The 14528-nt window shown below is 34.3% G+C and overlaps 1 protein-coding gene across 2 annotated transcripts in view; it reads left to right on the top strand.

Annotated features, from left to right (window-relative positions):
• The window catches only part of LOC126416143 (putative inorganic phosphate cotransporter), a 195167-nt gene extending 188646 nt beyond the window's left edge, over positions 1 to 6521 (top strand). For both annotated transcript variants that reach the window (XM_050083690.1, XM_050083691.1), the window contains exon 10: positions 5971 to 6521. In XM_050083690.1, the coding sequence (XP_049939647.1) occupies positions 5971 to 6029 (59 nt within the window). In that variant the 3' untranslated portion in view covers positions 6030 to 6521. The remainder of the gene's footprint in view (positions 1 to 5970) is intronic.
• The last annotated feature ends 8007 nt before the right edge of the window (positions 6522 to 14528 follow it).

Genomic DNA, 14528 nt, shown 5'->3' with positions numbered 1-14528 from the left:
TCCACTGGAATATCAGATCTTTTTGGAGTTTGCTCTGCAGGTCTTTTGCAATACTGGTGAATTATGACTTTATGAAGTTAGCCAGCTCTTTCTGATCACAGATTGTATTACCTGATTTTAGTGTTTGAGTGCCTCTTTTTTTTATCTCCAGACTCACGTTTCGTAAAGTCCAAGCAGCTTTACTTTTGTTGTTTTTATGTTTTATCAGTTTGTCATTATCTGACTTTCTAGCTGCCTGAAGTAACTATCTGTAGATTTTTTGTAGTTTTTGTAATAGCTTAAAAAAACAGGGTCACTGCATGTATTCTTTACAGAGCTGAGTTGTCTGAAGGTTTGGGCAGATTTTGTAATCCCACTGGTAATCCATTTCATTTTGCTCTGTGTTCCAACTGGAAGTAGGACTTTGGAAAATGATTCTTCAAATTTGAGCTTAAACAATGACATAAAATTACAGAACTTCTTGTTGGCATCTGTTTGTGCATATACTTTGTCCCAGGTTTTGTGACTTAACTGTACAGTAATATTTTGCATGGATGATTTGGAGTTGATTCTTTTACATACATGTAGCTTGGTTGCTTTTCCCATAGGAAAATTTATTTGTGCAATTTGACAAAGATGATTCAAAAGTCCCAGATTTTTTAGTACTAAGTCACAGTTTTCTGTGCCAATATCAGTTGTTATATGATAAGTAGTAGAGGCTGAGTGTGTTGTTATCTTTGTTGCACAGCTGACTAGTGATGTCATTCCAAAGCCACATAAAATTCTCAGGAAAGCATTAGTAACATTATCTATTTTTACTGTGTTTATGTTAAGATCTCCACATAACAGGATGTTACTTTTAGTGTTTGATGCCTGTTCTAGATTCTGTATTAATTTTGCACAGAATATATCAAAATCACCTTTAGCAGGGTGATACAGACATAATATGACAAGTTTTTTTGGAAACATTTTGAGATGATACCTCTATTGCTGACACTTCAAAGTGTTTTTCTTCACCAAGAGAGACAATTTCACCTCTTACCTTATACTGGAGTTCATTCTTAATATAAATATATGACCTTCCCCTTTAATTGAAACTCTACAATAAGAAGATGCTAGTCTATATGAGGGTAAAGTTACATAGGCAATTTCACTTTTCTTCCACCAGTGCTCAGTAGCGCATAAAACAGAGCTATTTAGGGTTTGAAACTCAACTTCAAGCTGCTGCACTTTGTTTTTGATACACTGAATGTTTTGATGGAACACTGTTAGACTTTTAATTGTGTTTGTAGTGTTGATTTTATTTACAAAAGCACAGCTACCTATGTGAAGTGTTTCACTGCTGTTGCCACAAGAAACAAATGCATTGTTTAAGCTTAAGCTACTAGAAGTATTAACTGCATTACATAAATTAATTTGCATATGACCATTAGCTGTTAAGCCAGTTTTTTCTCGTTCAGGGCTGCTTGGATGTTGATCTATGCTACCATTTACTCTAAAAAAGCATTCTTAATACCTCTGATATTTATGATTTTTTTAAAGTGGCATTTTTCTGTGATAGTTTTGCTTATTTTGTCACACAAAACTTTTTGCCTTCGAAATTTAGATGCAACTCATGTTTGGTATGAAGATATCTGTCCAATTTACCTATATCAACTACTCTACATTTTCCAAATGAAGCACACAACTGTTTCATTTTGATGTTCATTTTTCAAATCTCCTTGTTGACTCACGAATTATATATTAGATCTTACCTATGAGGTAGTGTTGTAACTATTGTGTTATGAGATTTATTAATTTCTAGGAAGTTTTCCAGGCTTGCTAAGCAATTTTGCACCTTGTTTCTTGCAATGTTGTTGGTACCAGATATGTACACAACATATTCATTTTCGTCTTCCATTTTTCCCTGCAGGTTAAATATCGGTATCGTTTTTCATGCTTGCACCAGGTTTTACTAATCCCACTGCTTGAAAGTCTTTGTTATTATCTTGTAAAGTTCTTGCCAGGTTTCTGCCATGGCTGTCCATTAAAAAAGAACACTGTACCTTTTATCCAGCGTATTCTTGGTTCTGTTGTCACTGGCTCTAGCTGAAGTTTTGTTTGTTCTGCTGCTGTGTTGTTTACAAAACACGTTGCCACCATGCTTCACACTTCTCTGTTTATCACTATGACTTGTTTTGGCTATAAAGGCACATTTTCTTGCAACAATAATAGTTCATACTTTTCAAATGTTAGATTTTTTGCACCTGTATCTGGAACAGTTTGGATATCCAGGAGACGTTTAGGCATGTGAGAGTAACCTTGTAAACTATATTCATCTGTGAGACCTCATATTTTTAGCATTTTTGTCCTGAACAGTGGTTAGATGTGCTTCATCTAGGGTTATGCTTTCAGTTTGAATGACTGAACAAAGGCATATGGTGGAAACAGCATACATTTTCCTTTTGCACATACACTCTACTACACAAAACTCAACCTTGAAATCTTCTTTTCTTGGCAGTGGCCATCTATATACTCACTTTGCTTCATATATTTTATCAGCACTCTCTCTGTGTCTCAGATTAAACTACTCTATCTGCCCATCTGCTCTGTTTTATCTTCCATTTTCATTAGTGTTCATTACCAATAACTGCTGTTTCTCCCCTGCTCTGTCCAGTCCATAGTTCTTATCTTCTCTGTCCTTGTTTACTCTTGATCATCTACATATGTTTTTCCACTCACAGTCTTTTCTGACTGTCCTTTCTATGTTCCTTACTATTCAGTTTGTTTAATCAATGCACATTTCTTTGGAATTCAGGCTGTTTCAGTTTATTGTCATTATTCCCTCCTGGATTTTCCATTACTTAGTTTATTCACTTACTTATTTTAGTTTTAATCTCTCCAAAATTTGACTTTCAAGGGGAGGAGAGCTGGTGGCTTGTTACCAGGCTTAGTTTGTTTGTATTGGTTAACTCAAAGCTCACCGCAGGGTATCATTGAAGGAGGTCATATGATATTCTTGATGGATGGGGTCATTAAACTTGGTGGCCTCCTTTGTGCTGTTGCTACAGCAATTTACCACCTTCTGTAATCATCATTAACAATACAAACACCTAGCACACTATACACACATTCACAAAGGTTCTCTTTTCCTCTTCTTCTTTCTCTTTTTCTTAATGGTAGCTTTGGCCTGGGAGGCCAAATGCATTCTCTACATTCCTAAACCAATCATTTCTGTTCCAAGCTTTTGTGCAATTCTTTATTTCTCAGCAGAATTGCCTCTATATCCCTGTTCACATCACCCATCTACCATGTCCATGGCCTTCATCAGCCCCTTCTGCCCTCCACTGATCCTAAGAATGATACAATCAGAATCTGAATTTTTATTGTCCCATAACGTACAGAGTTAATTCACAAGATTTAATGTACAGGGGACTCATCAATACTGCAATTACAGTTTATGTGTATTGCAGAAACAATAATTATTAATTTATAATTTACAGATACTGTGTGTAGCCTAACAACAATATTGCTGTGAAAACAGAATAATTATTACAGTCATTTATTAGACATAAAACTTCTAAGCTCAATTAACAAAACATTTCAGCCACTTGCTTTCTTGCTCAGATTTCCATATTATCATTAAGAAACTCTTCTAAGGAATATTAACATTTCTGTATTAACGATTGTCATAGTTTTTGCTTTAGTTGCCCCATCTTCATGCTGAGGATTTGTTTCTTTTTTAGAATGTTGTAAATTTCTGGGGTTTGTGCAAACAGCTTGAATCTATGAGTGGGAAGCATGAAATTCTCCTTGTTCCTAGTGCTGGATTGATTTTTAAAGTTATTGTCCATCAATAACTTGGGGTTACTGTACTAAAAAATAATCAGTTCATAAATGTACAAACATGGAGCACTTAATGTTTTTAAATTTCTTAACAGTGGGCAACAGGATACTTTTGGTTTTGCATTAAACGTATTTCAAACTATTAATTTTAAGATTCTAGTTATTTGGCTTGTGCCTCCCCAAAAAATAATGCCATACTTTATAACTGATTCAAAGTAGCTGTGGTAAACTATTTTTCTTGTCTCCATGCTAGTTGAATATGATAGAATCTTCATTACAAATGTCAGGCTGTTTAATTTACTTGATAAATACTTTAAGTGTGAAGACCAGGATACATTTTGGTTCAAATGCATGAATAAAAATTTAACACAGTCCACTTTTTCCAGTTATTGGTTTCTATGATATTTTACCTTACAGTTTTTAGTTTTAAACTGCAGCCAGCAAATGTGTTTTCACATTATTCAGTTTTAGCCCATTTAGTTGGAACCAGTTTTCCAAACTGTCTAATAGTTTTGTGGCAGTGGAAGGAATTTGTCCTGGGTCATTGCTTTCGACAAGAGCACACGTATCATCAGCGAATAAAACTGAGTGTGGTTTATGTTCAAGGGTAGATCGTTTATATAAAGTAAAAACAAAATTGGCCTAGAATTGAGCCTTGTGGAATGCCTTGCGGGATAATCACCCATTCAGCGAAGCAATTTTCCTTACTTGTTGGTATGACTACCCTTTGTTTTCTGTTCGTAAGGTATGACCTAAACAACTCTAAAGCACAAATCCAATTCCATATCTTTCCATTTTATACAGGAACAAGTGATAGTTTACACAATCAGTTGCTTTTGTGAGATCACAGAATAATCTTGCAACTTTTCTTGACTTGTTTACGGTGGAACCAATTTTTTTCACAAGCTCATTAATTGTCTTTATTGTACTCTTGCCTTTTTGAAAGCCATGTTGATTATCTGAAATTATGTTTGATTTCTCTATAATTTTTTTCATTTGTGTTACCACCACTTTTTCAAATATTTTTGAAACAGTTGGGAGAATAGAGATTGGGTGGTAGTTCCCCATATCTTCTCTTGAGCCTTTTTTAAATAAGTGTTTTACCTCCACATACTTTAGGACACCTGGAAAATGGCCTTCTTCAAATTATTTATTAATTATTGAGCAAAGAGGGTGAGCTATTATCCAGGCAGTTGCTTTAACAGCTGTGGTAAGTATGCCATCCCGCCCAGCAGAAATTTTGTTTTTTAAGTGTAACATAGTTTTCTCTACATCTTCAACTTGAAATGTTTTCAAATTTATTAAAGTATTCTTCTTCCTTTTGTCTTAAATGTACTTTCTCTGCATAAGCATGTACATTTACTAACACAGCTACTAGCTGTAGTGTTTCCTCTTCCATCCTAATTATTTGTCCTGCTCACATCAGTCCTCCATCTTTATCCTTTGGCCAATATCAGATTGTGAGTATAGTCTGCCAGTTCCTAATGTTTTAATATCCTCTACTGTTACTGGGGGACCCTCTTGGGGCGATATATTTTCCTTAGTATCTCCCTCTAAATGACTAGTACTTTTTGTTCATCTGTTTTCCTTACTGTCAATGTTTAAGGCCTATATAGCGCTACTGGGAAAATTATGCTCTGGTATAGTCTGATTTTAAAACATCTTGCAACTTCCCTACTGCACAGCACAACCCTTAGGCCAAAATATACTCTATTTGTCAATGCATCCTTGCTTTAATCTCAATTTCCATTCTATTCTGCTTGCTAAAAATTGTTCCCAAATATTTAAATATGTCCATTTCTTTAAAAAGTGAGTTCATCAACTGTTGCTGGAGACCATCATTGGGAGCCTTGTTCATGAAGATGTACTCAGTTTTCTTCATGTTGATTTGTAACTCTGCTCTCCTTAAAATATTTCTCTATGAATTTTTCATGAGCTAAAAGTCTGCTTTGCTGACACTTAAGGTGCAAGATGCATATGTGACATCAACTTGTTAGGCTTTCACAAGGCCATGAACATTGTGAATAAATAAATTCGTGAAGAAGAGTGCCAAGAGCACAAGGAATTAATACTTTTCATGTTATTGTTGTATTTGCTCCCATATTGACTGACTGTGATACAAATGTAATTTGATATATACTTCTCACCTTAATTTTTATATTACAGGTGACAACAGTATAGGTCTGAAAATTATTACAACACAAACTGGTAATCAGATTTCATGACAATGAGCTATAGTTATTGGGTGCTTATTGTGATTTTCTGCATGGAGGATGAAATTAGCAAGGAGATAAGGAAGATAAAGGAAATGAAGATATGCAGACATCATACATATGTAAATACTTCAAACACTGCCATCTGTAAATATTCATTGTATATCATAATTTAAAAAATATTTATTGTAGTATAAAGGGCAAGAGAAATTTTCTTGAGATGTATCCTGTACAGCTAATATTATCAGTGTAGAAAAAGAGAGAGAGAAAGAGAGAGAGAATCAGTATTTAAAGTGAAGAACTGCATGGCTAAAAGAAGCATGTGCTATATTTGCTCTCACCATTAATGTTTACTCTGCAGAAAAAGTCTATTTTTTCCTATTAATATCCTTTCAGTTTTACATATTAAATAGTTATTTCAACACTGCCAAAATGTGTTATTTGGATTTTCTCCAGTTCTGTTTTGAAAACAAATTATTATTTGACAGATGATGTATGCAGTAATATTTCAAGTACAGATATTTCCAAGTATTGTGCGAATAAGATACATTAAAATTATTATTGAAAATAAAAGTGCATAAAATGACTAAAGAAATAATTTCTGTGTTTTGATTTCCAATAATTTATATACATTTATCATTCATAACACCAGACAGTTGAGACAGGATTGGATAAGTATTTCAAGTAAAAAATAAAATTATAGATCATTGCATTTTTAAAAAATTGCTAAAAATAAGGTGGAAATTAGAGAAGATGGTGAGAGACTTAATGGAAAGCAACAATTATTGTATTATAGATATATATTTTTTTATACCTTCCACAATAATTCTCAACAGTTTCAGTTGATATAAGCTGAACTTTTCACATTTACTTGAATCTTAAATGAACAAACTTTCTTCATCTTATGTAACAGCTCGAGGATACAAACAATTATTGTGTTTAGGCTGTAACAGGTATTAGTTATATGACAGTACACTCTTTACTCTTTACATGCAAAACAGTGTCTATATATATTTAATCTAAAGTCTGTTTCTTGAGTTTTGAATAGTAATACGCTTATGAAAGAAAGAAACACATTCTGCTTTATAATCACCCATGTGATCAATATTTGCCGTAACCCATTACCAAACAAGGAATAATAGAGAGACAGTAGTAACCTGACATTTTAATGAGTGGATGTGAGACATCTTAATGATCTACAGCCTGTAATGATCAGTGGCCATTCCTACTGGTATTTTTAGATGATGCCTGCTGGTATTTGTAGACGGTGCAGTTGTTCAGTTGTCTGTAATGAAAGATTACTGCAGTACAACTGTTTGATAATTGAGTCTTACTGTGGTATGATGACAGGAGGACATAGTGTTTGGCACCTACCAGTAAAGCTTAAGTAAGTGTTAATTGTTTTGTTTCAGCACATTAAGAACTTCAAGACATTAACTGACGAGAAATGGTATAAATGTGTTGGTGGAAAGTTCTAGTAGAAATGTGGGAGTAGAGGGAAAACACACACACACACACACACACACACACACACACTGTACAGCCACATAGCAAAACTATAGCTGTATGTGTGAGTGTGTTTGTATGTGTGTTTTACATTTATTCATATATTACTTACATAAATGGGATAAGGCATTTAAATATATGCAGGAGTAAGTGTCCAGAATGGCATCAAGCAAAATGGTCATATCTGTATTTCGCTCATCAAAAAAATAAATTCCTTCACTTATCTCCAGATCACAGCAGAGTTGCACATGGAGTGAGGCAGAATGATAGGTGGGAAGCCACTTCACAGAGCACTATATATAATGTGGCAATGGACCATCGTCAGATTTCATGGAAGAGCCTTTCTGCAAAGTTACACTGAGTGTTGGAAAAAGTCAGCAACACTGCTGCCTACAAAGTAGCAATAGCAAATGCTGCAACAGTTTCTTCAACACAGTGGGCACAGCCATACAATCAATCAATTTTGAAGCTTTCATTGTTACCATGAGTTATGATCTTCTGTTTCACTCTGATTCTTGCACCATTATAGTCATCTTCACCATCAACTTGACTTCCACCTCTGTATAAAGGCGTCCTCTAGAAGGGTTTGCAGTGACATGCTTTCACGTTATGTCTGCATGTGTTTTTCTTTTCTTTTTTTATCTATTCAATTTACACAAATATGCAAAGATTTCAACAAATAAGGTTAGGTGTTGACAAATGGGGAAACTGGAAAAAGCCTAGGTAAAAATGAAAAATACAGTATTGAGGATGACCTGGACACCTGGACAAGAGCAGCTACTGAGCACACAAATGTGGGTTCTGTGAAGGCTCTGTGGCACCATGAACTTCCCTGTGTTAACTCTCCTGCAAAATGATAAAACATGGTGTTGATAGTGTGAAATAACAGATGGATTCATCCAATCTGTTGTGTTTTCATACTAACATAAATGAGCAAATGTTTTCCCTAATTTCTATCTGATTTTCTGTACATTTATATGTGTATGAAAATCTCAGGGTCCACTTGGACTTAATTTCACTTAAATTTGTCACTCATATTCTCATTTCAAGCTGTTAATTAAAAGTTATAGCTAATTAAAGTTAGAATAATAGTTCGGTACATGAAAAATCTATGAGCTAATCAATATACTTGTGAAAAGTGACCTACACCATTGAAAAGTTAAGCAGTCCCACTTTCCTGTAATTACCTACAACCAATTATCTTCAACAATATATATACCTGAAGTTCATAAGCAGTTCAATTTTCCATTGCAGATTTTGTCAGAATCACTGTTAGATTCCAAACTTTGAATTCATTTTTGTGTGTAGTATGACACACACAGAATTGATTGATTATCTCACTATTAATAATTTTATCTAATTCACTCTAATTTGCAATATGTTGTTCATAGACACAAACAAGGAGATTCACTTTGAAGAATAAAAATTATGACAACGTATTTTAATTAATCTGTAACCAGCAACATTTTGTGAAATCAATAATTCTATTGCTTTTTGTACTTTATCAAACACAGTAAATTCCAACCTCATCATTTTTAAGATTTATGTAGTCTTCAAAATGACAGTTTTTTCTTATTCCTGTCTGTAATTAGTGAGCTGTAACCCAGAATTGGTGGTCTGCAGTTTGAAAGTAGAGAAGTAACATCTGTGTTGGCCGCGCTCACAGTGTTCACTCATCTCACAGTTATGTACGTCCTATAAGTGACATTACACTCTCTGGTAACTGCAAAACTCAATAACTTTAATGTTAAAAACGTTTGAGTATTACAGTACCTCTGATTAATGAACATTGTGACTGAATTGTGTATGGTTAATAAGTACTGTGAAAGATTATTATGAACAAAGTGAAAGATTAGTGTCATCAAAGTGAGTGACTGTTGGACACACTGATGTTAGTTATGGATTGACTTAAATGAACTATCCCATTGTAATTATATCTGATGTATTACTAAAGAACTGTGCTAAATGTGAACTGTCTGCGCTGTTTATTTTGAGCTACAATTGAATACTTTGTCACTAGAGAGTGACTGTTGAGCATTGTGGGAACTGATTTATAAGTCAACTTCTTAAGGAATAAAGATGTGTTTATGAAATCCAAATGTTGGTGACACATACATTTTTAAATGAACATCATTCCACACTTTTCTAGATTTTCTGCTTCAAGGTGATCCAGACTGGTGCAACTGAGGAGAGACTGTGAAAGTCAGGTCAGTTCCATCACAAAAGGGCTCCTTCAGGTTGCTGCAAAATCTCATATTCGTGCTGTACCAGTTGTTGCTGTTGAGAGATGGGAATATACTTCTCATGGCCTACACCTGAATAGGAGGTCTAAGGACAAGTTAGTAGCTCTATTAGCAGGAAACGTAAGGAGGGCACAAGCACACAAAGGCAAATCCTTGTTGTCATTGGGGTCAGGTGAGACACTGACATTAGGTCAAATTCAGTCAGACAGCATTAAGGAATATTAAAGTGATAGAGACTCCCAGATCATGGTAGATGGAAAAGTAAAATCAGTTTGCTTCATCAGCATATTAGGGTGGTAAAAAGTAAAGTAAATGAGATGTTAATTTGTTTGCAAGAGCTTAGTGAGCTGTGCAGTGGAGAAACTGATGTCATTTGCCTGTCTGAAAACTATAACCACAGGAATAGAAACTCTTAATGTAAGTAGTTATAAGTTAGCTGCATTTTTATGTAGATCCAATGTGGATAAATGAGTAGTTATCACATTTGTCAAAAAAGGATGTACATAAAATATGTGGAAATAAGTAAATTCTTTGTAGATCAGGATACAGAAGCATGTGGTTGTGAGTTACTATTAGGAAATACGATATTAGTGACTGTTACATTATACTGGTCTCCACTGAGTAACTGCGAAATTTTCACAAAAAGTTTTCATGAATTATTGTGCTCTCTGTCAGACGAAGAAAGGGATTATTAATTTGTGATGATCTAAATGTAAATTTCTTGAAGAAATCTGACAGAAAAAGTGATCTAGAGGTGCTTTTGACCACTTATAATTTGGAATCAGTTCTAAATTTCCCTACCTGAGGTGCTCTAGGTAGTAGTGCCCTTATAGGCACTCCTTCATCAAGGAGAATGTGCAGTTCAGAAAGACTCTGAGGAAACAGTAACGCTGACTAATGAGAAAACTACAGAACATTTTAAAGAAAGCTTAAAAATGTTGACTGGGGCAAAGTTTACAATGAACCTAATGCTAACATTAAATTCAACATATTTATTAATGAGTTTGTATCCACTTTTGAAAGTAGTTTTTCTAAAAAGATAATTAAATTTAATAATGGCAAATCAGTAAAGAAACATTGGATCACTAAGGTACTGGAGTCTCTTCACAATGAAAACAGAACTTGTACAAAGTAGCCAGTGCAACTAATGACCAAAAAATTGTGTATTATTATAGAGAGTACTTTAAGATATTAGTAAAAGTTGTGAAAAGGTCCAGGAGTATGCACGTCTTGTCTGAAATTGACAGATCAGATAATAAAATAAAATCAATATGTAATATCATTAAAAAGAGAGACAAGGAAATAGGCCATAGATGACATTATTTCTGTGAAAGAGAATGGCAGCATTATGAAAGAAAGTTCATGCACAGCAGATATTTTTAATTAAACTATGGAAAATCCAGGATGGAATAATAACTATGGTTTCGGCAGCTAGAGACTGTGGTCATATTTGTGTGTGTGTGTGTGTGTGTGTGTGTGTGTGTGTGTGTGTGTGTGTGTGTGTGTGTTGTCTACTTCTGATAAAGGCATTTTTTGCTGAAAGCTTACTTCTTTGACAGTCTTGTTATTGCGCCTAGCTGTGATTCAACATCTCTTCTATATGGTGAGTAGCAGTCTAATCTTTTCAAGATTTTTGAATTATTGCTTATTAAAAAAGGTGAGTAAGTTGATGCAAATAGTTCAGAAAAGAAAGGAAAACAGTACACAGAAAACCAATCCACAGGAAATTTAGCGAATTACAAATTTATCTCACGTTCCCATCTGAAATGGGGAAGATCATCATGACTCTTAAAAGTGAAAGTTTATGTTGTTGTGGTCTTCAGTCCAAAGACTGGTTTCATGCAGCTCTCCATGGTATTCTGTCCTGTGCAAACCTCTTAATCTCTGAATAACTACTGCAACCTACACTATTCTGAATCTGCTACATTGATGTCTGGTGCTCTTCCTCTACAATTTTTACCCTGCACACTTCCCTGCAATACTAAACTGGTGATATCTTGAAGTCTCAGAATGTGTCCTATCAACCTATTGCTTCTTCTGTTATAAATTTCTTGTCTCCTCAAATTTAATTCAGTACCTCCTCATTAGTTACGTAATCTACCCATCTAATCTTAAAAATAATGAAAACATCCCCATAGAAAAAGATGCCATGGCAAACTATATAAACAATTATTTTGTAAATATTCCCCTTACTTTAAGTAGTAAATTTAAGCAACAACCAACAGTGACGACTCCAATGGTAAATACCAGCATGATGACAATCCCAACAGATGGGCATGAAGTTCTAAAAGTCATTAAATGCTTGATATTCAAAATGTCCTCTGGGTTGGATGATGTACCTGTATCAATAATTAAGAAAATTGCTCCATTTGTTGTCAAACCTTTAGTGCACATAGCAAACTTGTCCCTTAGTGAAGGGATATTTCCAGATAAACTTAAAATCTCTAAAGTGAAACCTCTATACAAAAATTTTGACAGATATAAAATAGAAAATTAGCGACCTTTATCTCTCCTCCCAGCCTTCTCCAAAATACTTGAGGAATTAATGAAAATCAGGGTTACAAAATATCTAGAAAAACATAAACTAATAAATAACAGTCAACATGGTTTTCGAGCAGGGCACAATAAAGAAACAGCCATATTGGACTACACAACAGAATTAGTAAGAAATTTGGAGTCAAATAAACAGGTTGTTGGAATTAACCTAGATTTATCCAAAGCCTTCGATACTGTGAACCATGTAATATTACTAGGGAAACTTGAAGCAATAGGCATCAGGGGTACTGTTAAAAAATGGTTTGAATCTTATCTGCAAAACAGGTCACAAGTTGTTGAGCTGAGGTCATCCAACAATCTTCACAGTTTTAAACTCATATCTGAACCAAAACAAATTGAAATAGGTGTTCCACAGGGCAGCATTCTGAGCCCATTGTTATTTCTAATTTATATCAATGATATACAGGCTCCAGACGGCTCAGCCAAAATTCTACTATTTGCAGATGACACGAGTATCATAATTAGTGATATAAAAGAATCATTGTTTACTACAGCAGAAAAAAATGCTCTCATACATACAGTCATGGTTTTATTCAAATAAGCTGACATTAAATACAAAGAAAACAAACTTTATACAGAATGGAAGCAAGTGTCAAGGGGAAAATATGTGCCTTATGCTGGATAGCAAACAAATAGAAAAAGTGTGCACCACGAAGTTTCTGGGAATGCGAATTGACCAAGATTTAAACTGGAATGAACACGGTGTACATCTTACTCAGAAACTTAGCTCAGCATGTTTTGCCTTAAGAATAATATCCAAGGTATGTAGCAAAGAATGTATTGGATCAGTGTACTTTAGTTATTTCCAATCAGTTGCAAGCTATGGCATAAGTTTTTGGGGGAAAACCAGGTCAAGTCTAAATGACATTTTAAAAGAGCTATTCGTATCATGACACACAGCCCACCACAAACTCACTGTAGACCCTTGTTCAGACAACTAAAGATACTGACAATACCATCGATATATATTTTTAAATGCCTGGAAATGATCAGTAAAAATAACTGCGATCTCCAAACGAACTCAAGCTACCATGATCACAATACAAGGCATTGTAAAGACTTCCACATTCCCTATGTAGCAAAAACTAGAAGTGAGAAACATGTTAGCCACTTAGGAATAAAGCTTTTAAATGCACTTCCATCTCAAATTAAAGAATTGAAAGGCAAAAATAATTTCAAGCGTGAAGTAAAAAAATACTTGATGGAAAAATGCTACCACAGTGTAAATGAATACCTGTCTCAGACTGTGGATTGAAACCTGTACTTATTTTTAAAAAATTCAAACTAATTTAATTATGTTTCAACTTCATAATTATGGTACTCATGAAAAATCTGTTAAATATGCATAATACGTTTTGTGTATAAGACGTAGTTCATGATCTATAATTGTTTATCATGAGCACGTACTTTTGTTTTTGTGTAATAAGTTCTTGTACACTACTTATGTACTATGTGTATGTAATTTGTTTTGCTGTTTGTATATGTTTGTCCATTTATTATGTGTATGTGTTGTTATGTGTTACGTGTAATCAAATGACAAATCCTATATCACACGTGTGATCTATTGGATGCTAAATAAATTCTTTGGTAACACAGCATTTCAAAAGCTTATACTCTCCTCTTGTGCAAACTGGTTACTATCCATGCTTCATTTCCATAAATGGCTACAATCCAGAGAAATACATTCAGAAAAGTTTTTCTAACACTTAAATCTATATTCGATGTTAACAAATTTCTTTTCTTCAAAAACACATTTCTTGCCATTGCCAGTCCACATTTTAAACCTTTATGCATTGACCATCATCAGTTATTTTGCTCCTCAAATAGCAGAACTCATCTACTACTTTAAGGTTCATCTATTTCCCTCAGCATCATCTGATTTAATTAAACTACATTCCATTATCTTTATTTTACTTTTACTGATGCTCATCTACATCCTCCTTTCAAGACACTGTTCATTCTGTTCACCTGCTCTTCCAAGCCCTTTTCTGTCTCTAACAGAAGTACAATATCATTGCCAAAACTCAATGTTTTTATTTCTTTTCCCTGAACTTTAATTCCTAGTTGAATTTTTTCTTTGGTTTGCTTTACTACTTGTTCAGTGTACAGATTTAATAACATTGGGCTACATGCAACCCTATCTCACTTCCTTCTCAACCACTGCATCCCTTTCATGCCCTTTGACTCATATAACTGTGTGTTGGTT

The sequence above is a fragment of the Schistocerca serialis genome, chromosome 8 (genome assembly GCF_023864345.2).
Source record: "Schistocerca serialis cubense isolate TAMUIC-IGC-003099 chromosome 8, iqSchSeri2.2, whole genome shotgun sequence".
In the NCBI taxonomy this organism is placed as follows: Eukaryota; Metazoa; Arthropoda; class Insecta; order Orthoptera; family Acrididae; genus Schistocerca; species Schistocerca serialis.
Note: the sequence above shows the minus strand (reverse complement) of the source record. Positions and strands in the feature narration are given on the sequence as shown.